Source organism: Aptenodytes forsteri, unplaced genomic scaffold, assembly GCF_000699145.1.
Source record: "Aptenodytes forsteri isolate BGI_AS27 unplaced genomic scaffold, ASM69914v1 Scaffold71, whole genome shotgun sequence".
NCBI classification, from domain to species: Eukaryota; Metazoa; Chordata; class Aves; order Sphenisciformes; family Spheniscidae; genus Aptenodytes; species Aptenodytes forsteri.
Window position 1 is genome coordinate 1,329,639 of NW_008795923.1, and position 27,854 is coordinate 1,357,492.

The window sequence follows — 27,854 nt, forward strand, 5'->3', positions numbered from 1 at the left end:
GACGGTTGGACTCAATGATCTTAGAGGTCTTTTCCAACCTCAATGATTCTATGACTATGATTCTATGATTCTATACTTCAGCTTATTTAAGAATCACATTTTTTCTTCTTAGTCATAACACTAACATATTCCAATAATTAAATCAAATGCCAGTAGTCAATAAATACTAAAATCTGTTAAAACATTGACAGCAATTATAGACATTGCATCCTGGAGGATTAAAAGGTGTTTTGCCAAAGCAAACACAGTGGGCTAAAATGTTCAGAGTGCAGATCAAATAAAATTAAAATGAAATAGTATAATAAAAGTAACAGGTCTCTTTCAGAGCAGTGATTCATCAGAATCTGTTCCTTTTTTTTGACTATTTTTTGATTTTCTGATCACTTTGTATGGTCAGTAGAAAACTGCAGAAGAAAACTTTCCATTTCAGTTTTAACTTATTAATTTATATCACATGTGCTCCTTTGTTTTGAATGAACAGATAAAAAATCTTTCCTTTTAACTGGCAGCATAGTGGAATGGCAGAGAATGGAGCGAAGGTGGGACACATGTAGCCCTCATCAGAAGCACCAGTTTAAAAGAGGACTTAGTAAGGATTGAACACCAACCATCAAAGGGGTGTTTGTAACTTAGAGAAAGTTTGCTGTAAGGACTTTTTGTTTTGCTGTTTACTGAGTGCAGTCAGAATGCATGATGTATAAAAAATAGTGGGAGACGTGATTGTTGCCCCAAAGCATTCGCATTCTGAATTAGAGAAATAATACACTTCAGACACAAAATACATTTGATAACCAGATGTGTTTCCAAGCAGTGCAGATATCTTTCTGGCTTTCTAATCATCCCTTTCTGGATTAATATTGATAAAGCTAATTAAAGAAGCCTGTGCTGAGGGGGACTTAATGAAGATTGATGGCTTGACACACCTGGGAAGGTGAGGAGTTTTCAGAGTGAAAGGAAGTATGGATAAAAGCTGCAGCTGGGATTAGAAGTCTTTGTGAATTGAAGGAGTGAGTCTGAGAGAGTATGCAATATTCTCTCTGAAAGAGTCTAGGCAAATATTTTGTAAGTACTGTTCTGCTTAATAGTTGAGTATGTCTGTGTGACTATGAATACTTAGTGCTCAACACTATAGCATAGGTGTATTATTATATTGAAAAGCTGCATTACTTATGCATTATTTACATGATAAATCACTAGACTTCTCAGTCAGATCTTTAATTTTTCAGGAAATCAGCTCTTTGTCTGTTTCATATAAATTAGTTTGTCTTTCGGTCATAAAAACTTTTCCTTTCCACCTAATAGAAACCCCTATATACTTCTACATATCAAGCCTGTTAAAACGCTGCTCTAAAAGTCTCATTACCTTTGCAGGGGAATTTTACACTCCAAGCACTGTGCTACCTGACAGCATTGGCTGACTGACCTTTGCTGGATGATTTACTGCAAGGAGTTGCCAGGACAGTCATTTCTAATGGTAGGCTGGTGAGACTACTAAGAAAAAGGAGTTAGTCAAGGCAAACAGGGGCAGGGTTTGCATGTATAACTTGGTTTGGGCGGCTAACTTGCCCTTAGAATAAAGAAGCTGATTTCTCTCTCCTTATCTCTCAGAGTAGAATAAAGCTGATTTCTCTCTCCTTATCTCTCAGAAACTGTTTCTCTCAGAGAACAGTTTCTCTCAGAAACTCTTCTAATTGTGTAAAAGAGAAATAGGCAGGCATTCTGAAGGGACCAGCAACAAGAAGAAAAATGCCCACCCACCAAGTAAACCTTCCCCCCCACCCCCATTTTGCAGAATGTGTGAAGTGTGACAGATGATTACAGGCATCAGAAATAAGAATAAGAGCTGGAAGCTGATCAGGAAGCAGAGTTATTCCAGATCTTTAAAGTAGTAATAAAAGCTGGAGTCTTTTGATGGCTTGGTAGAAAGAGCAAGAAAGTGAGGATGTTTGGAGAGAAAAGTGCTGGAGAAGGTAGCTATTTTTACATCAGTATTGGGATGGGGAAGAAATATTTCAGTTGAGAGAACATTGGCTTTGATAGTTGATTAGAGGTTGGAGAAAATTCAGAGTAACTGAAAAGGAGACCTCTAATGATTATGAGATTACTGCCTGACACAGACCAAAAGATGTGGAACGACCTAGAGAAGTAGCATAGCCTTCAAATGTAAAGAGGCAACCAACCGCTTAGAAATGACTGTGACAGCTTAGGTGTAATGCTGTTATTTTTGGCATAGCTTATTCACATTCTGTTTTGTGTGCTGATTATATGGATGATGATCATATTGCTTTTGCTTGTTTAGTTGTCACTTGTGATTGGGCTATCGCACAGCTATGTATCTGTGCTAATCTCATTTACTTTCTTTTAAACCTTTTGCATGAGGCATTTGAATGGAATGGGGTGGAAGAACTCTACACTGTAGTAAAAAGCATCCTCTGGTAACTTATTCATTTATTCTTACATCTCAAACAGCATCAGTAAACATTACTCTTTGCAGCATTACATTTTACTCTTACTTTCATAAAGTCAAGTGACATATGTAATTTAGCTTCCTTTCATGATTATTTTCTTTCCTTTTTAGTATTTCTATACTACAGAATTCAGACAAATTTATTTGACCTGAGAAATATACAGTATTTCTGTCTCTCCCCTGATGATCTGGCCTTCATGGCCAGCTTTTCAAAGTCGGAAGGAACATCCCCATCACTACAGAGCTAAAAATAATCTTTTTTTCCCTGGGATTTGGGACAACATTTTCCAATGTGTCTGCCTAACTGTTTTAAAAGCTTAAAAAAAACCACAACAAAAAAGAAACTGTTTTAAAAGCTTTTAAACTTTATGTGGCATTTCTTTCCTACTCTTCCTCGTGTTGATTTTTCTATATATGTATTATTCATAGGAATTATCTTTGTTCAGAGAGAGTCTAAACATAACTTAGGTTTTAAAATCGGTACTCCTACTGATCATGTTGTATTTCCAAAATATTTCTAAAGTCATTTATACCATCGAAATTCTGTATATTGCATATGAAGTACAGGAAAGCTTTCATATCTCAGCTGCCATATCAGCAGTTGACTGACCAAAAGTCAGAGCAACTGACCAAATACATCCATATTTTATAGAGCAACAGCTGGCACCTGCCTTAGTAGAAGTTGAAGGGAGACTTCTCACAAAATGAAGTGAGGCAGTGATGGCTTTTTAGCTTCAGATGCCATCCTAGAATAACAGGGAGTGGAAGAGGGATATCTTGAAGTCCAGTCACCATGAGTGTTATGGTCACAGGCTTATGGCACATATGAGGATATGTCATATCTGGAGGCAGGTAACAGTATATTCCGGTCTCCAAGAGCTCCTGCAGCAATGACATTCTGTTATTTAGAAACAATTCTGTCTTATTTTTATAGCCTTTTCTAAATATTGTGATTTTTCTGAAAACAATTCGTTGCTGAGCGTTAGCTTGTGTCCATTGCTTAATTTTTTATGTATGCTTTAGATCATTGCTTTCCTGTCCAACTTCATACTGGCAAAAAAAGAAAGAATAAAATTCCCTGATTTGGCATGCTGTAAGGTTCAGAGAGAACTTGCATAAACCTGTGTTCTTTGCTTACATATATTTACAATATTTATATGGGCAAATGAATCTTCACATAGTTAAGAAATAGAACTTACTATACACAGACCTTTGAAAAGCCATTTTAATGTTAGATTTTTATATTACACGTTGAGAAAAATATGTATAATCAAAAGGGTATTTTTAACAAAAGTTTTCATGTTTTTAAAGATAACTCAATTCTGACATAACTCTAGTGTAAGACAGTGTCAGAGGTCCTCTGTGTTATGCTGTTTGCCAAAGGTAGCCAGCCTAACTAAGAGAGACAGTTGCCTTGAATATTTGGAGAGCCTGAGAGAAATTTCTTCAGCATGAACTCTCAAAAACCACAATGACATTATACAGACTTGAGAACATGGTGAGGACTTCAATTTTGACACTAGGGATTTATGGTGCAATGAACTTGCCAGTACTCCTTTAAAAAAGAATTCAGAGAGTGTCTTAGTAAAGAGTAGACATAAAGCACACAATTTTCTGGGTTTAAAAAAAAAAACCAACAGTACAAAAAAGCCCCGGTGCTTACACCATAAAAATACTAGTTTGTTCTAGGAATTCTAAAAGACCAGACTTCTGAATTTTAAGGTTACTTTCAATTATTCAAAGGTACCTTGTGGTTAGACAGACCTTAATTTAGTCCTCAGGCATGGAAATACTTATGCACATGAGCATCATGTGAATCCCCTGTGCTCATACTACCACAAACTGAGAGGCACTCACGAGGAGTTCTATCAGGTAAATGAATCCTATCTCCACTGCTGATTGTTCAGAGCTAACCCCGTGAGATATTCTTTTTTTCCTTCTCACCACTATCTGAAGTTAAATTCTAGCACAAAATACGTAATTAATTACTGGTTGATAGTATTTAGACTAAACGTATCTGTGTCAGATATTTTACAACTGTAGATAAAATATCACTTGGAGATGCTTTTTACTGTTCTTGGCGTTTGCCTTTATAAAATTAGGTTCCTGTGTATATTTTGCCACGTATGTAGTTGACTGTAAGGTTCTTTCTACAAAATAAAATGGAGAAGTACTTTGCAATCAATAGCCTGGGACAATTTTACAATTTCTTTGCTAACTGCTGTAGTCTGGTGTCTTTTTCAATTTTTTTCTAAATGCGTTGAGCTCCGGTCCTCATCATTTAAAAAAAAAAAAAAAAAACCCAAAAAAAAAACCTTAAGTGTACCTCCACTCAGTTTGCCTTCAGTATTATTGCTAAGGCTTAATTGAAAGGGCAATATGAAATGGGTTAACAGGCTACAATATTCTGCGTTAGTCTTGTTTTACACTTTCTCCTCGTGTTCCTTCTACCATTGTTCTTGTTTTTACTAGTAAACCAGTCTGCAGCTGGTTTTCCTTTTATTATTTCATGGCAGAGTGAATAGGGGAGAGAAGCAACGATCTAGGGGAGATTTATTGTTATGTGTAATGCTCCAATTTGCTGTCCTTCTCCCTGCTGACACTCCTATACAAGCAGCAGATTGCCTTACTGCTATGCTTTTTGGATCTTGAAAGAAGGAAAATCTGATACCAGGGATGTTGGTTTCCTTTTCATACTGTTCAGTGGTAGGGAACATGAACGTTTGTTTTCCTTCTCCATTTCCACAGACCATAAGCAATTCAAAGATTCCACCACCACCACCCCCCCCAACATTTCTTGTTTAATCCGTATTACCCTTTATGGCACTTGGTCCTACAGGATATTTTTTTAACTTTGATTTCCTCTGCAGTATGCCACCTCTGTTGTAGTTAATAGCATCACTGTCATCAGACTTACTTGATGATTATTTCACCTCCTTTCTGTTTCTCCTCCTAGCTCCTTTCCCTATATTTGGGTGAGTGTAAAAGCTTTCTTTATGAAGTAAGAGTATCTCTGAAACCCTTCGTATGGGCTGTGATTTCTCAGTTATTTATGTGGTATGTGGTCATATACCACAAAAAAAAAAACCTCCAAAAACCCACAGCAGGCCTTCCTCTTGCTGTTGCTCTTTCCCTCATTCTTCCCAGTGATGAGGAAAGCAAGTGCTACGTTGCTGGGTACAAATGTACTTGCTTATTTACCTTTCTTTGCTCTGAACTAGCCCAAGCAAAGACGTCTGAGGTTGTATTAGGTCTTTCAGGTTGATGCCAACCAGACTTTTCATCTGGCTGAGAAACCCGTGGAAGGGGGCAGGGGGAGAGGGCAGAGACCCTTATGGCGCGTGTAGCAGGCGTGCACGCATTGCAGCTGTGTGTACCCGTTGCATCTGTAGAAAGCAAAAAAGATTAAGTCAAGAATATATGATGATACCATTTCTGCAGCATTGTGGTCTAAATAAGTAAATGTGATAGAAACAGATGGACTATCTTTTATTGGATAAACTAGTTAGCAAAAAAAAAAGCGAAGCATTGGAGCATATGAGCTATTTCCCACGTTTCTTTTTTCAAGGAAAAATAGCCATTGCTAGTAGATACTTTTATGTGAAATTTTTGAAATTAAGGAATGTGTCCATATGTAGCTTTTTCATGACTACATTTGATAGACAGCATCATGAAAGTTGTGTAAGACTTTATCTGGATGACTAACTTGTAAGCCAGATCTGCGGACCATGTACATTTTTCATTTTCTCTGCTAGAATGTTTCAATTGGTTAGAAAGTTTTCTTTAATGTTCCTGCCCTCCTTTAAAGACTTCCCAATTGTTTCAGCTTACTTTCAGTACTTTTCTTTTCCCCACCTCTGTACTAATTTGACACTATTTCTTGCATATATTGGGGATTTTGGGTAGTATTAGTGATATGACAGTTAAGAATGTCTACTTTGAAACTCTTTTTGTGCATGCTCTTTTGAGAAGATTTCCCTTAGTGCTTCCGGTAATAATTAACAGAGATCTATTCAAAACTTAGATTTCATTATTATAAGCATTCAAATAATTGTTTATTTACAAATGGATTGCAATTAATACACAGCATCATGAACAGGAAACTCTTTGAGTACCAGGAAATACTTCAGCACAAAAAATTCAACCAGATTAAAAAAAAAAAAAAATCAGCCTCATTAAAAATAAATAAATAAAATAAATTAAAAAAAAAAAAAAAGATGAGGGACATGCACATTCTTCACAAAACCTGTAATAGAGAAGATGCTTTGGTTCTGTCCCCCAGCTTATTCTGTAGGGAATTCCTCTGAGGCATGGGATGTTCCTGCTCCTTTCACTAATTCAGAAAATGCATTTGAATCAACGTCATCTACAGGATGCCTTTTGCTTCTACTGGTGTAGCATATTTTTACGTTCTTGTTCAAGCTTTTTTTGTCTGGGAGAGAGGGCAAAGTATGACCGTAAAACTGTTGGTAAAAACCCTCCTGAGAACCTGAGGAGTGTTAGGTCAGTTACTTCTTGAATTAATGCTTAACAACTTTCTGTCTGTGGTCTTTTGGAGTGATTACTCCATGTGATGTACCCATATAATGGATATATCATAAAATAATAGCAAGGCATAAAAGTGACAAAATGTCAGTTAAAATCCCTAGATAAACTTTTAAAGTATGCTTCAAAATTCTAAAAATACCAAATTTTAAGCAGAGATTTTTTATTGAGGTTTTTTATTTTCTAATAGTATTTGAAAAAAAACTTTTTTTATCCCAATCATACTAAGAAAAATCAAAATGTTGACTTTTTTGTAAGTTGGAAATTTTAAATGCCAACCAGCCTTATATATGAATACATGAATAATGTGAAGCAAAAGTGAACAATGAGTAGAATTAAAGCAGCTTGTACAAAGAGTTCATCAAAGAATTATGAGGGAAGTCTTATGTGCATAAATCAAAATATATATGAATAATTGGCAATCATAGCATTTGTCTAGTGATGAGGGATTAATTCTAAATACTTTTTTATTTGCCTTTGCATAAATCTCAGATATTAAGTACATTAGTAGAAAAAACCTAATTTTTTCATGTTTAATTTGTATGTTTTGGTTATTAATATAGTTAAGAAAAAATTTATTAATAAAAAAAAAAATTCTCTGCCATTGAACATACTCCTAGATATCGAAGCTTGCCATTTCAAAATGACCACGGTCTATATGCCATAAGGTATATGATCGCATGCTATTTATTGCTTTTCAGATTTGGTATTTGGCTTATTATAGTCTTGCAGCAATTCCTGGACCACTATGTAGAGAATTGTAGGGCAAATTCAATGCATGGTAAAACTTGTTCATCTGTGATAACCACTAAAATTAGTGAGATTAAAACTATAAAACAGATTATAATAATCATAGATAAAAAGAGTTATCTCAAATTTACACAATGGAATAAAGTATGATGGTTAGAATGTTTTATCCTGTTGGAGTACTATTTTGTTTACATATGTGGTTGCTGCATATTAATGGGATTTTGATTGAAGTAGACTGACTGAACGCTTTCCAAACAACAAACTGAGTGTAAATAAGTTTTTAAATTGCTATTGTCATTTTACTGTGGTATCCTGAAAGTAGATCAATGATGGTTCAGCAGCTAACATAAAAAATGTCAAGAACATAATTAACTAGTATAAAGAAAGCAATTTTGGAACTGAGTTATTTGATGTAATGAATTTTTAGAGTAAAATAATTTTATTCAATGATCCGCAGAGGGGCAGGTGGTCTTGATCTGCATTAATTTTATGGCTGATTGGGGAAAGAGTGTGGTTAAAGCCATTAAACAAAGTAATGTTTTTTGAATTTGCTAGAAGACCTCTGATCAAATATATTTTGACAATAATAATACAGAAGTGCTAATGAAAGCAAGCTTGGTTTCCTCTCAGATCTTGCTAGGAATGTTTCATATATACGTTGCTATACACCTACCATCTGAAGGACAACAAGTGCCTTTTAAGACCAATATTCCCATATGATGCTCTTTGAGATCCATAACCTATTTAAAATGACAGTTACAGTGAAATACTTTGTTCCCATACTGCATAATATAAACTTAACCAATAAAATTGCACCTAATCAAGGAAGTTAATGACAGGTTGGACTACTTTGGTTTTATTTTTTTATGTTATAGGTCAAAATCAAATCATTTTGGTTTTGCTTTTTCTTTTTGCCTATTTTTTTGACATGTGATAATTAAATTTTTGTGAAACCATGGTTTAGCCTATGCCGGAAAAGGTTAGTGTGACTGTCTACTATAATGAGGCAATGCCAGCAAGTCCTCCTAATGAACACACTTCTTTCCTGAAATCATTTATTTGCAATATAAATCATATTTCTGGGATCATATTCCAAATGCAGTAAGGTGTTCTGGACTTTTGATTTTTTTCCTTATAGCTGTATTCATACCAGGGCTTTCAGCAGCACACAAATTACTTCAGCAGAACTTGTTTCTAATGTAGACTTAACCAATGTGTTGTCCAGACCCCAAGCACCTTCTGGTACAGTGAATTTGTGATTTATTAGTGTCGCTTCCTGTCTGCAGCATGGACTATTTTGCAAATGAAATAGACTTTGATTAAAATTAAATGCTGTTTAAGTTTAGCTAAAGACGTATACCCACAGTTTGGTGACTTTTAGGAGTCGTATTGTTGCAATTTGTAGTTGAATAGCCATAATGTCAAACTAAAGCTATTTGAGTATAGTATTCTGCTCTGCAGACATTTACTTCTCTGTGACATTACATTCTGGAATCCCTTGACTGAATTAATACTAATCTTTTGCAATTTTTTCATAACTACACCTGTCTTATCTACCATGAAAATTACTGTGTTTTTTCTCTTCCTAGTTGCTTTTGTATTTTTTAAAATAATCTTTGTTTTAGAAATTCTTTAGATAGAGTCCACATTAAAAGATAATTAATAAATAATGTCACTTCTCTGTTAACAGCGCCTATCCAATGGCTCCATAGACTCAAATGATGAAGCCAGTCAAGTTGTTGAACTTCAGGAACTGCTGGAAAAGCAAAACTATGAAATGGCACAAATGAAGGAGCGTTTGGCTGCACTGTCTTCCCGGGTGGGAGAGGTAGAGCAGGAAGCAGAGACCGCCAGAAAGGAGCTCATTAAAACAGAAGAAATGAACAGTAAATATCAGAGAGACATTAGGGAGGTAAGGAGATCACCACACTCGCCTCCTATTTCTTGACTGCTGTTCCTGTGATACCCAATACAGACTGAGAGGGGCCAATGAATACAGGAAGAAAAAGTTGAGCACTGATGAAGGCTGTTGTACGTAGGAAACACAAAATTTACATTAAGAAATAGTACTAGAAATCTCTTTATAAAACCGTGTTCATAAAAGTGGGTCTGTATACATGCAACTCTAATAGGAGGAAGGCCAACTCCTTTGTGTTTTAGCATTACTAGAGTGCATTCTGGCAAGTTTTCAGCCATTTTAAGTTTTTAAGATGAACTCTGTTAAATAGAGATGCTGGTCATGTAGATAGTCTAAAGTACATTTTTAAAACTCCTGGGCTGTTTTATAGAACACTGTTATTTATATAATCTATTAGAATATTTACTCATGTGTGGTAACTTCATTACTCCTGCTATAATATGCTATTCCCTCCTCTCAATAAATAGAAATATAATTCAATTTTCCTTTTCTCCACTCTTAAATTTGTGGTCCTCCTTAGTACTCTCCAGAGTATCTTCTCTTATGTGGATGTTCCCAATATGTGTGGATGGTTGGCTTCTAGGATCTATTTTAGTATTTTGAAATTAGAGTAGTTACCTTTGTTACACTGCTTCCTACAATATAGGTATTGCATATGGATTTGTGTGTGTATATATGCATATGTATGTATATATTTAACCTGTTATTTCTAGTATTCTGGAAGAAATGTTCCTTCAGAACTTCTGATGCCTGACACAGCCTCAAAGTGTCTTCACATCTTTGTATTCTGCCTTTTTTTAAGTATTGTATCACTTTCATCCAGTTACAAAAAATAGTTTGCACTGACATGTTTCTCCTTTTCCACCACTGCTACATTATATCACTAGGGGTCTCTAATATCTCCACTCTCATTTACCTTTTGACAAATATTAGTGTTTCATGGACGCTTGATTGCCACTTGCTGTTTCTCCCTTAAATATCACATTACATCAGCTACAGGCTTACTTGCTTTCAGCCCTTCGCTTCCTAAGCAAAGTGGCCACTGTTACATTTGCCATGTAGAATAATCACCAAATATCAGTGCAAAATCTGCTGCAAAAGGTATTTGTAAAGGTGGAAGTGCCTGTCTTCGTTATTTCATACGGCCACAAAAGATAGTCTTCCCAATGCAGAAAATGAAATACCTGCAACAAGAAGGGTAGTGTAGTATTGTAAAACTTGGATAAATTATTGGATTTTCTTCTGTGTTGTTTTAATGTATTACATAATTACTGTTTTTATGGGGGTTTTTGCATCAATTTGCAAAAGGATTGCCTGGATATGGTCCATTTTAGGGCTAGCTGGATCAATTTATATCTTCATTGTGTCTTGAAAAATAATCTCACTTACTTCAACACTGCTTTCATGATGTAACATAACACAAACAGCAAGACGCGCTCATCAGTAAATATTTTCATTGTGAAAGATTACGTGGCAGCATGTAAGTCTTCTCAAGAGCCAGACACAAGTTTAAAATGAATAAAATTTTCTGCTTTCACTAAAATTAATTGAAGAGAAATAAACAATGTAATAGACTAATTAATAATCTATCTAAATTACAGCTATTGACTTCAGTGAGGCCAGCTTGTAATACACGAATAAAAACAGCTCAAGATTTTAAAGAAATCCTTATCCATAACACCTATGGATCACGTACCCATATGTTATTGTTATGTTATGTATCCAACATTGTGGTCATTTGTTTTCCTGAAATTTCAGGACATGTCACCTGCTGTCTGCTACATGTAGTTTGGCAGAAATTTTAGCAGGACCCAGGAATAAGAGTAGAAATGTGCATACACATTTTTTCCCCACATCACTGCACTATATTTCTACTATTATGTAACTATAGCAGTTTTTCTATTTTCTAATAAAGCCTGCTGTTGTTTAAGAAGCAAACAAGTAAATGTGAGCTGTGTTTGCTGGTTTTTTGCACTGAAAAATATAGAAACTAGAACCATATACAAAAGGTGAGGATTGTTTCTGTTTGCTCTACTCAACAGCTACCACTTTAAATATCATAGTTACAAGAAATCCCAAAGGAAATAAATTCTCTTCATAACAGAAAAATTACTGCTGAGCATACCTTACATCCCTGTCTACTGTTAGCATGAGAATTAAACTGGTATAAAATTATATAGCATTTTAATTGCATGGTTCTTGGGGTTTTTGTCACGTTAGGCAATGGCACAAAAGGAAGATATGGAAGAAAGAATAACTACGCTGGAGAAGCGCTACCTCAGTGCACAGAGAGAATCCACCTCCATACATGACATGAACGATAAGCTGGAAAATGAACTGGCAAACAAGGATGCCATCCTACGTCAGGTGCAGTATCTGCATTAGTCAGTTGATTTCTTTACACACAATGAAAATTAATGCAAAAAAAGGGGGCAGATCTACAGTAGGAGGCTTCCGTTAGGTTATTCTGTTCATTTTTAATCAACAGATCGGTTCATCTAAAAAACCCCAAGTTGTTCAGCATCTCTAAGCTTCATATCAGCTACTACAACCATGAATACTAAATCAATGTGTACATTCAACATTGTAAAATAACTGTGTTTTCTAATAGTGTCTTGCATAAATGCACATCATCATATCCCCAAAGTAAAGGATTATCTTTGCTTCTTATGTAATGATTTTCTGAATTTTATTTTTAAACAAAAATCAAAAAAATAGTATAAACAAAAGAAATTCCCTTCTGCAGGAAAGACCAAAATTTGCATACAATAGATTCTAATGATTTCATGTATTAGTAGTGTGTAGATAAAATTTTACAAAGCTCAATGATCCTTGAATATCTTTTAGAAAAGAGTATAACATGATTGTGCAGTTTTCTCTCACGGTACTTTGTTTCCACGGTGATTCCAAAAGCAGAAGTGTAAAGTGAACAGAAGAAAAAATGGTTTGTAACTTGAAGAATACAATGTGAACTGAAAGCTAATATGAAATGAATATAATTTGAACTGTAAAAGATGAAATTGCTCCTCAGCCGCAGTATCAGACTTCTGTATCTTTTCACCTATCATGTCTTCAAACAATATAAAGTGCGACATGAGAAATAAGCCTGTATGATCTGATAATCTCTGCTTCTATGACTGTATGCAGATACATTTACACACACATGCACACATCACTGTATGTGTGTGGATATATATGTACGTGACTACCTCTTCAAGGAAATTAAAGCATCAGAACTCAAACTCTCCAGCTTCTGCCAGCTTCCTTTGGCTATTTTAAGAGGTATCTTCAATTGTTAGGCGGGGGGGGAACAAAAAACCACCCAACAATGGAAAAGTAAGGTACCTGCATCTGTCCTTATAGTTTTTATTGCTGCCAATTAAGTCATGCTGTGCTGCAGAGGTCTACCCACTCAAAGCAGTGATCAGTATAACTAGGCTTAGAATATATACAGGCAGACTTAAAGTTGTTTTGCAGCATTGCGATGTGAAAACCTACCTTTTCATGCTTTTGAAGGATTAAAAAAGAATCTAAAAGCACACTCCTTTTTCATTATGTCTTCTATTACCTGGAATGAATACGAAAGCAGGAAACACTTGTCAAGCCATTAAAAAAACTCTTAATGATGTGGTGCATCTAAGTAGGCCAGAAAATACTGCAGTTATCAAAAGTCTTCCTGTTTCTCTTTAATGGTTATCACAGATTAAACAATTTCACTTCTGTAAAATGAGACTTAATTGTAGGTTCACAATGAACAATATCACTGTAACCTTAAGCAAATACCAACCAGGATATCATCATGAATGAATTAGCTGAGCAACAATTGTCAGTTTTAACATTTCCTAATATATGATTGGCATTTGTTCAGAAAATTGTATTCGGCAATTTGTTCATAAACTTGGCTGGAAATTCTATCCTTTTGGAACTGTCCTTCTGTCCCGTTTTAGCTCATACATAAACTTTTCTGTGAGATGGACTCAATATTTCCATTTAGAATATTCTCATTTTACTGGCACCAATACTTTTATTTTGCTCAGATAAACAATGCATCGATCAGAGGAGCTTTTTGCTCATTTTCATTAGTACTATTTTATAACTCCTTTTCTTCACCTTCATATGATCCTTGAGCCTCAAATCACTCATTAGCAAGACCGGCAGCTTACACGGTTCCATGCTTGAGTTAATACCTTTCCAATAAGCTCTCCCAGGTTGTGGAGTATCTATGCTTATGTAGTGAGTTTTGATTGCTTCCCCAATACCCAAGAAATTGAAGGAAAAACTTAATTCTGATTTATTTTTTTTTATATATATCTGTTTATCTATCTTTGGCCTTCTTTTTTTTTTTATATATCTGTTTATCTATCTTTGGCCTTCAGTTGGAAGACAAAAACAGACAGCTGCAAGAGCGCCTAGAGCTGGCTGAGCAGAAGCTGCAGCAGACGATGAGGAAGGCTGAAACCTTACCCGAAGTGGAGGCTGAGCTGGCTCAGAGAATTGCAGCTCTGACTAAGGTACTGCCCTGAGAAATAGATTCACTTCAGAAGCCCCATTGTTTAATGTTGATTTGCATTCTGATTCCTCACCTCAAGGACAAAACAAAAGTAATGTCAAGCTGATTTGAAAGGAGAAAACATTTCCGGATAAGTACGTGCCACAAGTTTAACCAGGAATGGTCTCAATGCCGTGTTTGTAATTCTTAGCATTTTGGTAATAGGAAAAGTAGTTATCTGTAAGTTAGCCTAGACTATATTTACAAAGGAGTCTCATATTTCTAATACGTCAGCATTACTTATGCTAGGAGGATTCATTTTACTGTGTAAGACTTTCTAATTTAAGGGGAGAGGGCGGGGGAGAAGTCCCATTCCTACACATACTTAGTTCTTCTGGACGTCTTCATACACCATGTATATGAAACAACAATTATTTTCATTCTGATAAGTGCTGTAAAGTCAAATCTAAATGGCAGCTGGGATCATTTGTACAACACAAATGAAGACAACTTGCAGTACATACTTACAAGGTTTGTTTTGAATTATTCTTTGTATCATATATTTGCAAAGACAAATGTGAAACCGAGAGGACTTCAAACTGTTTTTTTTCTGAAAAATTTATTATATGGCAGCTTCCTTGCAGATAAAATATGAAGATAAAAATAAATTTTCAGTACTGTGGTTTTCATATTTAGCCTCTAACACTTTCAGGTGTGCATGTAGTTAATACTACAGATCAGGTATTACCAGCTTCATAAAGACATATAATGATAATATGTTTATTCTTCATCTCCTAAAATCAGACAAATAAAGAAAAATGCATTTAAGAGATTGTATTACATATCATTCTGATTTATCTAAGCTTTCCTTTCTCTATTGCCAAGGAATGTTTCTAGCTATTTATGTGCCTAGCCATTTTTATATTTGATGGATTTTTTTTCAGTTCTCATGTTTTTCCATTTATAGTGAAGCCTTAAGTGCTGAGCAGCTCACTAATGAAGTCCAATTTTTAAGTAACACAGTTAAGAAGTAGAAAGAAAGAGAAGCTTTTGGGGGATTTGATGGTTTGGGTTTTTGTTGGTTTGTTGTTTTTTGTTGTTTTTTTTTTTTATTTTATTAAGGCAAGACTATGAGGGTTGTCTTCAGTATGAGGGTGGTGAGGCACTGGAAGAGGTTGCCCAGAGAAGTTGTGGATGCCCCATCCCTGGAAGTGTTCAAGGCCAGGTTGGATGGAGCTTTGAGCAACCTGGTCTAATGGAAGGTGTCGCCGCCCATGGCGGGTGGTTGGAACTAGATGATCTATAAGGTCCCTTCCAACCCAAACCATTTCTATGATTTATAAGATCATTATTCAGTAATCAAGATTTTGTGCTGTCCACTTTAGGTTTATGTGAATGGGTGGGAATTTGAAAGAGAGACTGAAAATGGTGGGGAAAAAAAGAAGAATCAGCAAAAAGAGAACACATGAAATACCAAACAAATATCATTGCCTTTTAATAAAAACTCAGGTGCACATAAGAGCAATCCCTTGGCATTTTAACTTTTTTTTTCAGTTGTTTCTGATTCAACAAATACTCACATACTGTAACGCCCTCAGTAGCTTAAAAATATTGTTTTCTATTTTAAGAAGATTTTTCCTGAAAAATTTCTCCAGCAATTAGGCACCAGTAAGTATTTTGCAGTCTCAAGCATGTCTTTTCTTGCAGCTGCATTTTTCCTTGAACATATATTAATGACAAATATTGTAAAAAGAAATCCCATTTCAACCATGCAGAGCACTCAGGGACTTCCATGAGATAGTGTTGTTATTGTGACCATAAAGCTGCAGTATACATCTCCGTTTGTCTTCTTACATTATTTCATGGGATGTGGTTAGAGAGCTGTGAACAGAGCTGATGCTCCACCCCATTTCACTTTGATGTACTTTATCAAAGTTTTTGCCAAGCGGGAAATTCTAAGTATGTTAGACTGTAATGCCAGTTCTGTTCATTTCTCTGTGATTACATGAAAAACTGAAGAAATTAATTTTATTTAAAATTATGTCTTTTTGGAATACATGACATGAAGAAGAATGTCAGAATTTGGCCAATAGGCCAAATAAGCTTATATTTTAGATATCTTGTATACAACGTCTTTGCAAACTGTAGAGCTTATTAAAGTGCTGGTTTGACAGCTCTGAAGTTTAAAGTCCAGTACTTTTCATGGATCACATAAATGTAGCTCGGAACCAAGGACGACGTTGTAGTCACTGCAGCTTACTTAAGAAGTTTTAAGTTAGCTAGCTGCTATACTGTTACCACACTAGCTATTCAATGAAAGCTGCAAGACCTACCTAAGGGGCTGAATAACACTTAATTAATTTTGCCTTTGGGCTTTGTGCCAGCACACACATTGTCACTGGGGTTCAAATTAGCTGGCTTCAGACTACCTTAAGTCTGCCTACCTGAGCTATGGTCACTGCAATGTCCATGTATACTAAGTAAAAGATGAGCCCCCTGAATCAGCTAGTCTTTCTGCACTGCAAAAAAGTCAAAACTGATTCTCCTTTCTTTTGTACTACCTCAATGAAAGTGGCTTCTCTGAGATTAATGGGGTTACAATCATATGAAAGAGGTGAGTTAAGCCTAATATTTTACATGTTTTTTAAAGGAAAGTAGTATGGCATAACTGGAAACAATGACTGCTTCACTGTGGGTGAAATATAAGAACAATTATTTATATGTGGAGGTAAAACAGAACAAACGTTCTGGATTTGGATGTGATTTCCCCCCCCTCCCCCCCAAGTTTAAAATATGCATGTTACAATTCTGCATTCAATTTATTATACTCTTCCTCGTAATAAATCTGGTCTGGGTTGGGATTCTGCAAAAGAAGGATGTAGAATGAGATCCTTCTGTGGTGTCAGATTTTAAAATGAGCTGGTTTTCTTTTTAAAAAAAATATGGGCTAGTGAATGTCTTTTGCTACTTTTCCATGCCCAAACTAGTTCATGAGGAGTGAACTTCCAAAAGTTTGGACTATACAGTGAACTCAGATAAGTAACCATAAATTTACCTGAATCATTTGAACTTCTCTTTGGCTTTGTTTTCACTGTGTTCTGCCCATTGGGTGAGCAACTGGAGGGTTAGTCAGCCTGTGGCAGACTAACCTGGAACAGCATGATCCCATGTACTGTGCTGTCCTGCCTGGCCGTCGCACTGGTATCTGTCTGGTTGTGACAAGTAGCACAGCTCTCAGCATGTATCCCAAGATTTAGATTGCCATGACTCATTGAGCCACCTTGTACTCACTCTCACAGTATTGGTCTGTTTGCCTGCCCTGGAGAAGAGGCAGTTAGTAGTAGAAAGAACCTCCCTCCAATATTAACTAAACCTTTTTTTATCCTGTAAGATGTTTGTGTTCCTCAGAAGAGACAGACATTGGAGCATCTAGAACCTTCAGATGGTTAGTCTGTCAAACACAGTTTCTCCTTGCATGTGTTCAAGGAGGGGTCTAGTGGAGACAACCAGCATCCACCTACTTCCATTCACTCACTCCCACTAGTAGTTACTTTCCCCCTCGGGGGCTTGTGCAACAGAGGTACCATGTCAAGTCTTTGATCACAAGACAGCAGTCAGCATTTAACTCCATCATTCCTGTATGCAGGTCACCAGAAATACCAACAATGCTTTTTAGCTGCATTAGAGAAGCACTGACATGAAGAAGAGGAATCCATAATAAACCACACTTAGCATAGTAACACGTTCAGCTTATTTTAAAGGTGATTAAAAAATGAGTTGAAAGTTGGAAGCAAGTGGGACACAATGCTTGTTTTGTGACAGTGTGGGGATCTGGTTTGCATTAAGTAGGGAAGAAGTTGCAAGAAAGTGAAAGGAGAAGGTCTGCAGTGGAAAGGATGCAGAAGGGGAAAGTTCTCCTGCAAGAAGTGGCTGTGGTTAAGATGGAAACCTCTCTGAAAACAAGGGAAAGAGAAGATGAGGTGTTAGCTCGAATAGGAGTTGATAAATCTTCTGGGGGGAAAAAAAAAAGATACAATCTTCTATGGGGATGGAAGTCTAAGAAAACACATTTACAACACATTACTGTCTTCTCAAACCACCCCTCTTCTTGTGCTTCCCTTTCCACAGAAGATTTTGTCCTGATAGGAGGAAGAAATGAAAGAAGCAAGTTTGACAGAACTAAATGGAAGGAGTTGCTTACTAAACCTACGAGGTGTAGAAGGTAGTGGGGGAATGAAGGAGGGGCAAGAATGTGTTGATACCTAGTGACTGAAAGGTTGGGTTTCAGAAAAGGGGTGACTTAAGCCAAGACATTTTGTCACATTTATAATGGGTTAGAAGTGAGCATGTGAACAAGTAGCTGATAACTTTGTGAGCTGTTGTGACTCAGTCACCGTGATCACCTATTTTCACCTTCAATTGCATAGCTCAATTCGATAATGCATTCTTTCTTCTTGAATAATTCACTCATTCAAAGGATAGCCAAAAGAATGTGTGCCATAAGAAGCCGGTAGAAAATCTGGAGGCAGCAGGTGTTCAAAAGTCAAGGTCTCAAAACTGGAAATTGGCTTGTACTTAGAAAAGTTTAGATTTGTTTCTGCAGCTCAGCATGAGGAAGAAAAATTATAGCACCTGTACTGTACAGGTGCTTTCTGCATCTGAAATTGGATTTTTTTTTTTCAACGAAGATGCAAAGACCTAGAAAATGTGCAGTGCCAATGGTAAGAGATGATGTGAAAGCAACTTTTTTTTTTGTGGGCGCATTAGCAGCAGGAGCAGCAGCAGAGTTTTAACAGGGTTAGAGAGCAATAATACAAGCTGCTTCAGTATTCCCTCAAAGCAAAATTTTCCTGTCTATTACTGGCTTATACTGGCTATTTCTTTGCTATTTCATAGCATATAGAGTGCAAAGTGAGCATTAAGACTCATGCTGGTATCTCATAGGGGTCAGACATTGTTAGTTTTTGTCCATATATTTTTAATCCAGTCTAAGATACACAATTTCACAAATCTATTTATAACTGAATGTGCTGGCTAAATGCTTTAAATGCTAGTTGCTGAATACCACACCATGTGTCTTACTAATCCTCCTATACAGAGTACTAGTGAACAGGCATGCAAGTCATGTATTAAAAAGAAGAATGTAGGGTAAGGTCTGCCAATCAAGTAGTCACGCAAGTTCCACTTTAGAAAGTTTTTAACTCAATTAACTCTTAGCAAAGCAAGTCAGAAGAAGTCCAACTTCTGTTTATGAACCTCAGAGTCCACAGTTGTCCCTTCAGTCTCATGTGTGTCTGAAATTCTGCTACAGGAACATGACTAACACTGGTGTCTCAGCCTCTGCCTCGTGCCTCAAACCACAAGGCAGAGACTGAGACATGCAATATTTTTATAGTAGGCTCCCAAGTCTCCCAAAAAGCCTATTCCGGTGGGAATGTCTGGGGTTAATACACATGGACAACAAAAAAGTATAGCCACTACAGGCATGTCAATCCTAACAACGTGACCTGGGGAAGTCTGTGCAGGAGGCATTTGCAAATCAGTTAGGGAATAGCTGAATTGCTAGGTCTTTTTGTCTGGAAGGGTCTCTTTGAGACCCAGGTTGGGGCCTTCCTCAGCCTAAACGGCAATGAGAGGTGTTGAAACCCTCATTTTGGGAGTGTGTTCCAGCTAGGCACACCAGGAGGTGGAGGGGCTGCTCTTTCCTACTGCAGGTCTTTGTCTACAGGTGGGTTTCTGCAAGTGAGAGAAAAAGGGAGTATGTACATGTGTTTCTGTCTCCCTAGCCCTTACAGAGGACACCCTTTTGATTCATGTCACTGCTGCAGGGGCTGCTCATGCATTTGGCATCTAAGAGCCAGTGGTTAAAATCCCTAAATAGCATTAGAGCCCAGGGTAGGTACTAAGGCTGCGCACCTGTGGTGGTCCTCTGCCAGACAAGCAGTTGAGCCTAACTGTTTAATGTCTCAGTTATAAAATAATTTGGTTCTTTTACAGTAATACAGAATAACACTTTAGCAACAAACAAATGAAATGCACATAGATAAAGGAAACATAAAATATTCTAATACATCTTAAGTGTTTAGAATAATGATATTTATTTTTATTCTAAGGCATAGTTAATTTTAATTAATTTTAAAGTCTGTCCTACCAAAGAGATGTAAAGGGAGATGAATGTGGAGATCAGCTCTGTTTTCTTTTATGTTGGAAAAAGAAGTACAGGAACTCTGAGACACATTCAGGAAGATTTTTTAACAAGGGTGTACCTATCAACATTTTAATATACTTAGTGAAATAACTGAAAACTATCTTTCAAAAAGATTTACATATATCTTAAACATATACCTTACTGAATTATTAAGCAGTAGGAAGTTATGAAATAACAAAATTAGATATAAGAATCTTAAGAGAACATCATGTTCTTTCAAAAACATTTTCTATATAAGAATTCAGATAACGTACATAATTCTGACAATAATTTTATTCCTCCTCCTCCTCCAAATAATAGTTAGGCCTAATACCACAATTATTTTATGCATTGAAAAGACTGTTTCCTGCTGAGGAATAAGGTATGACATGGTTTGGACTGAATATCTATTTTTTAGTTTGAAAACTAAATGTAAATGAAATAGCTAGCTAGACTGGCTTCTCAAGGACAGGTTATGACAGACGTATATCAGAAGACTTGAATAAGATCCCCTTTGAACCTAGAAGTATTAGTTTGGTTATCTTCATATTTGTATTAACCTGCAATTAAGTGTATAGAAGCAGGGAAGATTAAGTAACTTGCTTTTAAAGTTTGCCATCAGCTAATGAAGCTTCTAAGTAGTTTAATTTTGTAGGATGACATCCCCAATGGGTTCTACATTTCCCTCAATGAAAATGGTTTCAAAGAAGGTAGAATTACTTAAGCTGCCTTCATCATCAGCTCAGAGCTTTGATGATTTCAAATCTTCTCCTGACCCTTGGAGACACGTTAAGGGAAGGCCTTGAACAGTGCAGCCAGGACTCAAAAAGGGGAAAAGTCTGTCTTCTACAGAGGAGGATAAAGCTTGGTCACTTTGTGGAAGGGATAGCATGATCTGGTTTTCTGCAATCACAGGGACCTAACTTCTTCAACCTTATCTTTCTATTTATCCGATTGGGAGAGGAAGCAGTGTATTAGCATTTGTGTGCTGAAACAAACTAATATGTAAAACTAAAAGATAAGATAAAGAAAATCGTAAAGGGATTGTCACTGGTCCAAGTCGTAATAAATAGACAAAATAGTTTCAGATAATGAAGAAGTTCAAATACATCACAATATGCCTGTTTCATGATCAGAAACGATAAATGCACTTATTAAATGAGCTTAGTTACAAAGTATACTGACTTTCCCTTAAATTTTGCAAGAATCTGAGTTTTGTGAATATACTTACTCTGAAAAGAATAGTAGTGATCTTCAAAGTTAAGCATTATTCTTGTATTTATACAAAGCAGGATTTTCTCATATGGATGTCTTCATATCAAAAGCTGCAGTTTATATTTATAAATCTCTAGATCCACAGGCTGTTTTCTCTCTGATCTTTTGGTCCTGATAATGCTAATGAGCTTAAGTTAGGGGTAATTTTAAGTTATGATGTATATCTGGAATTACTTTGGTATCTATTCCTAATTATTCTCATAAATCATTAGTAGACAACAGTATGAAAAACAGTCTCACTAAAAAAATACAGTTGTAAAATTACTATTTCTTGTACATATTAGAGTTTGCTCATCTAAAGATGGAGTTCAGGATCTCTTTTTGAGAGAGAGTAAATCTGACAGAGTGAAATAGCATTTGACAAGCGCAGGCTCACAACTCAAAGTCATCAGTAGCACTGTCTATACGCCTTATACACATTCCTGTTTCCATAGCAACAAATCCAATATAGCATTTCCCTTTCTTTAAGGGCTTTTTTTTTGTCATTTTGAATGATAACATAGACTCGTTTGATATGAAAATAACATGAATATTCATGTTTTGCAACAAATGACCTAATTAAGGTCAACTTCTGTCAGAAGTAGTAATGAATCTTTGGATGGATTACCATTTCTATACTCAGTAATGACTTTTCATTCCTATTAATGAATTTTTATTTATAGGTTCTTCTTTTATCTGATGACCTTGATCTTCTAAAGAGATCCACCAGGGTGGATCCTTTCAAAGGGATGAAAACTATATTGTTTATTTGGATGAAAAGGCTTATGTAGTGTATTCTAAAATGGAATACTAAAGCTTGAGCCTTGTCTCTTTTGACGTTCTTTCTTTTTTCTAGAAATTAGGGAATGTACCATAACATTGTACATTTCTGTAACTGACTGATCCATTAATTTAGTCTTTATGCATTGTTTTCATTCCTAGAAAATGATAGAAGAATTATAAAGGACTTTCTGACATTGGCCTCGCAGAGTCCTGTTCTGATGTTTAGTTTGCCATAATTAAAAAAAAAAACATTAGATTAGACAGTACTGCTTTGAATCCACTCTAGTAATATGTCATCAGCCAGCCATCACTAACCTTGAACTTCCACGTGTAGGTTGATAGCTTTTTTAGCATTCCATTATTTTCAGTTTCTCCACATCAACTGCATCATATTCACCAAGTATCAGTGTAGTTTATTCCACGTAAAAATCTGTCAGTTAAAAGTATTAAATTTTCAGTCACACTTTTCTTTTAAGCATTCTGTGCTGTGTTCTGTTCAGTGTCAGTGTCTTTAGTTCTGATTTTTCAATTTTGTCCCTCTCCTTTTCCTTGACTTGTTAGTCTGATCCAACCTCTTCTACCTCATCTGATGATTATCAATATGTTATGGAAGCTAAACTACAAGAAATGATCTCCATACGTAGGAAGGTAGTCCTACTGGACTTTACTTTCTATTGCTAAATAGAATCCATCTGATTTGTTTTCATTTTCTTTAACTTATTTTATTTTTTTTATTGATAATCAACCATCGTGCAGTTCAGTGCTTCAGGAGCTTACAATTTTACGATGGCAGGTTTGTGTTCAAACCATGCACAGTCTGCATGTTACATTTGGCTGATTTCATTGCTCATAAATAACTCCAATGTTTTGCTGATGCTTGGATGTAACAGGCCTTTGTAGCTGACACATTTCAAGCAATGCTGTTCAGCTGCCTGTTTAAATAAAGTTTCTTTTTGGAAAACTAAGTTTGCAGTTAGTAGTAGCTTGCTTTATGTTTTGTTTAAACCCTACTGAGATAAAAACTTACGAAGTCACTTAAATTACAGAAAGAGTCTTTCTATTTTTTTTACAGGCAGAAGAAAGACATGGAAACATTGAGGAACGTATGAGACACTTAGAAGCTCAACTTGAAGAGAAGAACCAGGAACTTCAAAGAGTATGTGTATTGCAGACAACTTCTGTGAACTTGTCTTCTTTTTATTTGTCAATATAGCGCTACATTATGCACTCCAGCACACAAATCTATCTACTGGTAAATGTTTTATTTATAGCATTGATAGCAGCATCTTCCCACTTAACCATTTAAAGCACTAGTTTACATCTAGTTGCAGGTTTCAGAGTATTCTGCTGATAAAAAAATGAATGTGTATTAATCAGTAACTGTAACTACGTTTCCTGAGGAATTTCTTTAAATGGCTACAGTTACCATATTTTTATTTTTTAATGATACAAGTCTGTACTGGTTAATTTTGGACCCTACCAATCTGCCTCTTCTGTTCTACATTAAAGGCAAGGCAAAGAGAAAAAATGAATGAGGAGCACAACAAAAGATTATCGGATACCGTAGACAGACTTTTGACAGAATCCAATGAGCGTCTGCAGCTACACTTAAAAGAGAGAATGGCAGCACTTGAAGAAAAGGTACAGTGCAAAGAGCAATATAAAGTTCAGCTTGATAAAGATTCTCCTGTATGAAACCTGTTCTACTTTTATCGGCATGGAAGCATTGTGCTGATTTTGTGTTACCAAATATTACCACAAATATGGTCTAACTTATACGTTCAACTCTTAATTCAAGAGTGCGCTCAAGAATCTTTCCAGGACTACAGTGAACTGCATATGCTGAATATTATGAGCCCCTGTTTTATCAGCGGGGAATCTGATGAAGAGCTTGTAAAGGACCAGTGCACGACACGGTATGAGGCAGTGAGAGAAAGTGGACGTAGAACTGAGGAATGGCCGCGTTTCAGATGTGTTGTCATTGCTGTATTTTAGCCTGCTGATTTTACCTCACTTCCTCCGGGAAGAGTAAAATGCTGTCACCACAGGAGAAGGAGCATCTGCCCTTGAAGAGGGAATGTTATTTACAGGTTTTCCGTGATGTGAGACACAATGGGCCTGCAAAGTTCAAATCCCATGATCTTTATGTTCACCCTCCTTAATCCCTCCCCCTTCTACTTATTCACCTTCAGTTTGATCTGAGGGGAATCTTTCAGTGTCTTTCAGAAGGATATTTCAGAACCTTTCAGAGGATGTACTTCTGGTTTATATCATTGAAACAAAATGTACAAAGCAAGAAATAGGCCTGCCAAAAGAAGAACCTGGGAGAAATAGTTGTGTAAGAGTATGACAGTTGCTCAGTTCAAGGAAAATGCAAAGTTTTTGCTGTTCCTGATAGAACATGGTCCTACATGTTTGGATTATTTCCAGTGTTTTAAATTTAATATATATTCAAACTGAAGCATTAAGGGATTTTAATTTTAAGGTCCAGTGAATATAACTTTGCTAACTTGTACATGGAGGCTACATGTATATGGTGATAGCTGAATATTTAACATTTCTCTAATTTCTTTCTATTTTATCTATATTTTATTTTTTCTTTTAATTCCTAGAATGTTTTGATTCAAGAATCTGAAAGTTTCAGGAAAAATCTGGAAGAGTCTTTACATGACAAGGTACTATAAAATACTGCAATTTTATCTGGTTTTATCAAAAGTTACATATTTATTATTTGGAAATATGTATATGGTATATTAATTATCCAAATAGCATGTGAAATCTTCCTGGCATCAATGATAATTCCTTTAAACACCCAGATGTCTTAACTAGCCTTTGAGGGTCTCTGACAATTGTTCTGAGCTAAATTTATGGTTGAGATCCTAGCCTCAGGAAGGCAATACTAAAATTCATACTGATTTCACTGGCTCTGGAATTCTTGTTCTATCAGTTTTAACTCTGAAAAACTCTTGTTTAACAGAGATGTATGCGTAACTGGTTACATTTTTATAGTGAAGAATGTAATTACTTGATCTGATGCAATTCTTCTTAACAGGTGCAGTGGCATTATGCTAAATATAGCTGAAAGTGGCCTTTCGTAGTTCATTGCAAATTAACCCCTAATACTGTTTAGTGAATCAGTCAAATTAATTAAAAATATTTATTCCAATCCCAAATGTTAGGATTGTGTTTTGAAGTTATGCTTGCTTTGAGCACAGTAGGATACACAAATGTGTCTGCCTTCAGATTCCCAGAAGTGTTTTTGTAATGTATCAAATTCATTTAAAAGAGATTGTATAGAATTTAAAAAACATAGCTCCATTCAATACTCGTATATCATAGGACATCCAAAATCAAGAACTCTGAGAAAAATAACAAAGGAAGTATCTATTCAAATAAATTGTTATTTTCATCTGCATTCGGATAACCTTGTAGAAAGGCAGAGAGATTAAAGTCCCAAAAAGGAGCTTGTAGTGCATTTTAAATAAATAAAATTTCCCTGCTGTAATACCACAGTTATAAGGTGATTACGCTGTCACAAAGTCAGGATCATACTTCACCATATAGTTAGATGACAAGAAGGACAGAAAGGACATTTCTAAAGCTGTGTCAATTGAAACAAAAGAATCTATCATTTTGCTACCAGAGAATCTAAACCTGAATTATGGATACCAATTTTGTCTGTGTAAATAAGGTATTTTGCCAACGTTATCTCCAACATAATTTTATTGTTTTAATAGTGTTAGTGGAAGTGAATACAGTGGCTAATTCTTTTTCAGTCTGTTTTCTGGCTTGAATGTTCATATCAACTCTTGACAAAGATGAAAAATCTGGTATAAAAATCTACATTTGTATTGAAAGTATTTTTGCAAAGATATTTTTATTTATTATATTTATTGATTCTCGCTTAAGGATGGGAAGTGAAATAAATAGAACACCTCCACTACTGCTCTGTGCAATTGATGGAGGTGAGTTCTCTTCACACACAACCACATAGGTCTGACTCCAGAGCTTCTAAGTTCCCACTTTGAAGGGTTTATTTGTTCCACTTTGATGAAGAAACTGATGAAGCAATTTCAGATGCATGGAGATAACACCAGATATTAATAATCTTAATTAATAATATTACTGAATCTGATAGTAATTAAGCGCAGATCCCTTTCCTTCCTAGCATTTTGGAATCCTGAATGTTTTAAATTCTAGGAACAGCAGCGTTACGTCTTCATCCCATGTCCTCTCTTAATTTGTTTTAAAACTCTTTTATTTCATTTTATTAGTAGACTATTGTTATTTGTAGAATTTGGGAACAGCGCTTTTTTTTCCTAGTGGTTGTTGTCAATAGTCTTTTTGTTAGCTGGTTCCAAAAATCCAATTTTTGTGGTACTCTGTCATTTTTCACCAGTAGCACCTCATACTGGAGTTCCATCAACTCCCAAGAGTGAGCTGTAAAGCTGCAGTTCAATAAAGCACCTAAAATGTCGTTGTCCCTAAGTTTACATCTCTATTTGTAAAGAAAAAGGCCAGGACGCAATCTCTGTCTCTAAAGGGCAAATAGCGTGTCACACGCTGAACTATGCCTGGTGCAGAGAGGGCAGTTAGTGCACAAATCAGTGCCGGTTCTTTTCCTGACCCTAGCTGTATAGGAAGAAAAAAGTAAGTTTCAAGTACAAACCCGTCCTGCCATCACTTCCAGCTAGTGGAAAAACACTAAAGAGTGCTATACAACCTCCTCTTGATGCATGTCTTATTAGCAATAATGAGACTTGAATGAGTTCACTGCCTTTATTATAGTCAGTGCTACATTCGGTTTATCTTACTTGTTTAGGTTTACGAGAGCAATATCTCATAAAGTAAATGTATTTTGTATCACCAGTAAGTATATCTTACTATTCTCGTTTCCAGGAAAGACTTGCCGAAGAAATTGAGAAACTGAGATCTGAACTGGATCAAATGAAATTGAGGGCTGGTTCTTTAATCGAACCCACATTGTCAAGGTAATATTTAATGACAAAAGTTTCCTCACTTTGAGTTGAAATAGAACATAAATGTAAGTGTCAAGCCTTTAAAACAGGGATGTGTTCAGACCATGCATAAAAATATCACGTATTTCTTTAAAAATGTAAAGTCTGTGCAATGATTATTACTGTTGCTTTTCACTTTTTTCATAGGTAAACAGGGCCTTATAGCAGTGAGTATAAACTTGAAATGTTACTGAGATTAAGGAAAGTCTTTTAAATTATGGAGTGTTTTCAAAAGTATATCCAAATACCCATTTTTTTCCCAGGAGAGCTTAATAATAAAGTTAAAACCATCATCTTTAATGCTGAAACTAATTAGCATATTTGGGCCCCTCACTACAAGAAGGATGTTGAGGTGCTGGAGCGTGTCCAGAGAAGGGCAACGAGGCTGGTGAGGGGTCTGGAGAACAAGTCTTATGAGGAGCGGCTGAGGGAACTGGGATTGT

At 35.9% G+C, this 27,854-nt stretch overlaps 1 protein-coding gene across 1 annotated transcript in view; it reads left to right on the forward strand.

Moving 5' to 3' along the window:
- Window positions 1-27,854, forward strand: part of PPFIA2 (PTPRF interacting protein alpha 2) — a 374,120-nt gene that overhangs the window by 289,929 nt on the left and 56,337 nt on the right. The window contains exons 8-14 of the mRNA XM_009284918.2: window positions 9,453-9,674; window positions 11,901-12,047; window positions 14,057-14,191; window positions 23,466-23,549; window positions 23,903-24,034; window positions 25,006-25,068; window positions 27,293-27,384. Of these exons, the coding sequence (XP_009283193.1) occupies window positions 9,453-9,674; window positions 11,901-12,047; window positions 14,057-14,191; window positions 23,466-23,549; window positions 23,903-24,034; window positions 25,006-25,068; window positions 27,293-27,384 (875 nt within the window). The remainder of the gene's footprint in view (window positions 1-9,452; window positions 9,675-11,900; window positions 12,048-14,056; window positions 14,192-23,465; window positions 23,550-23,902; window positions 24,035-25,005; window positions 25,069-27,292; window positions 27,385-27,854) is intronic.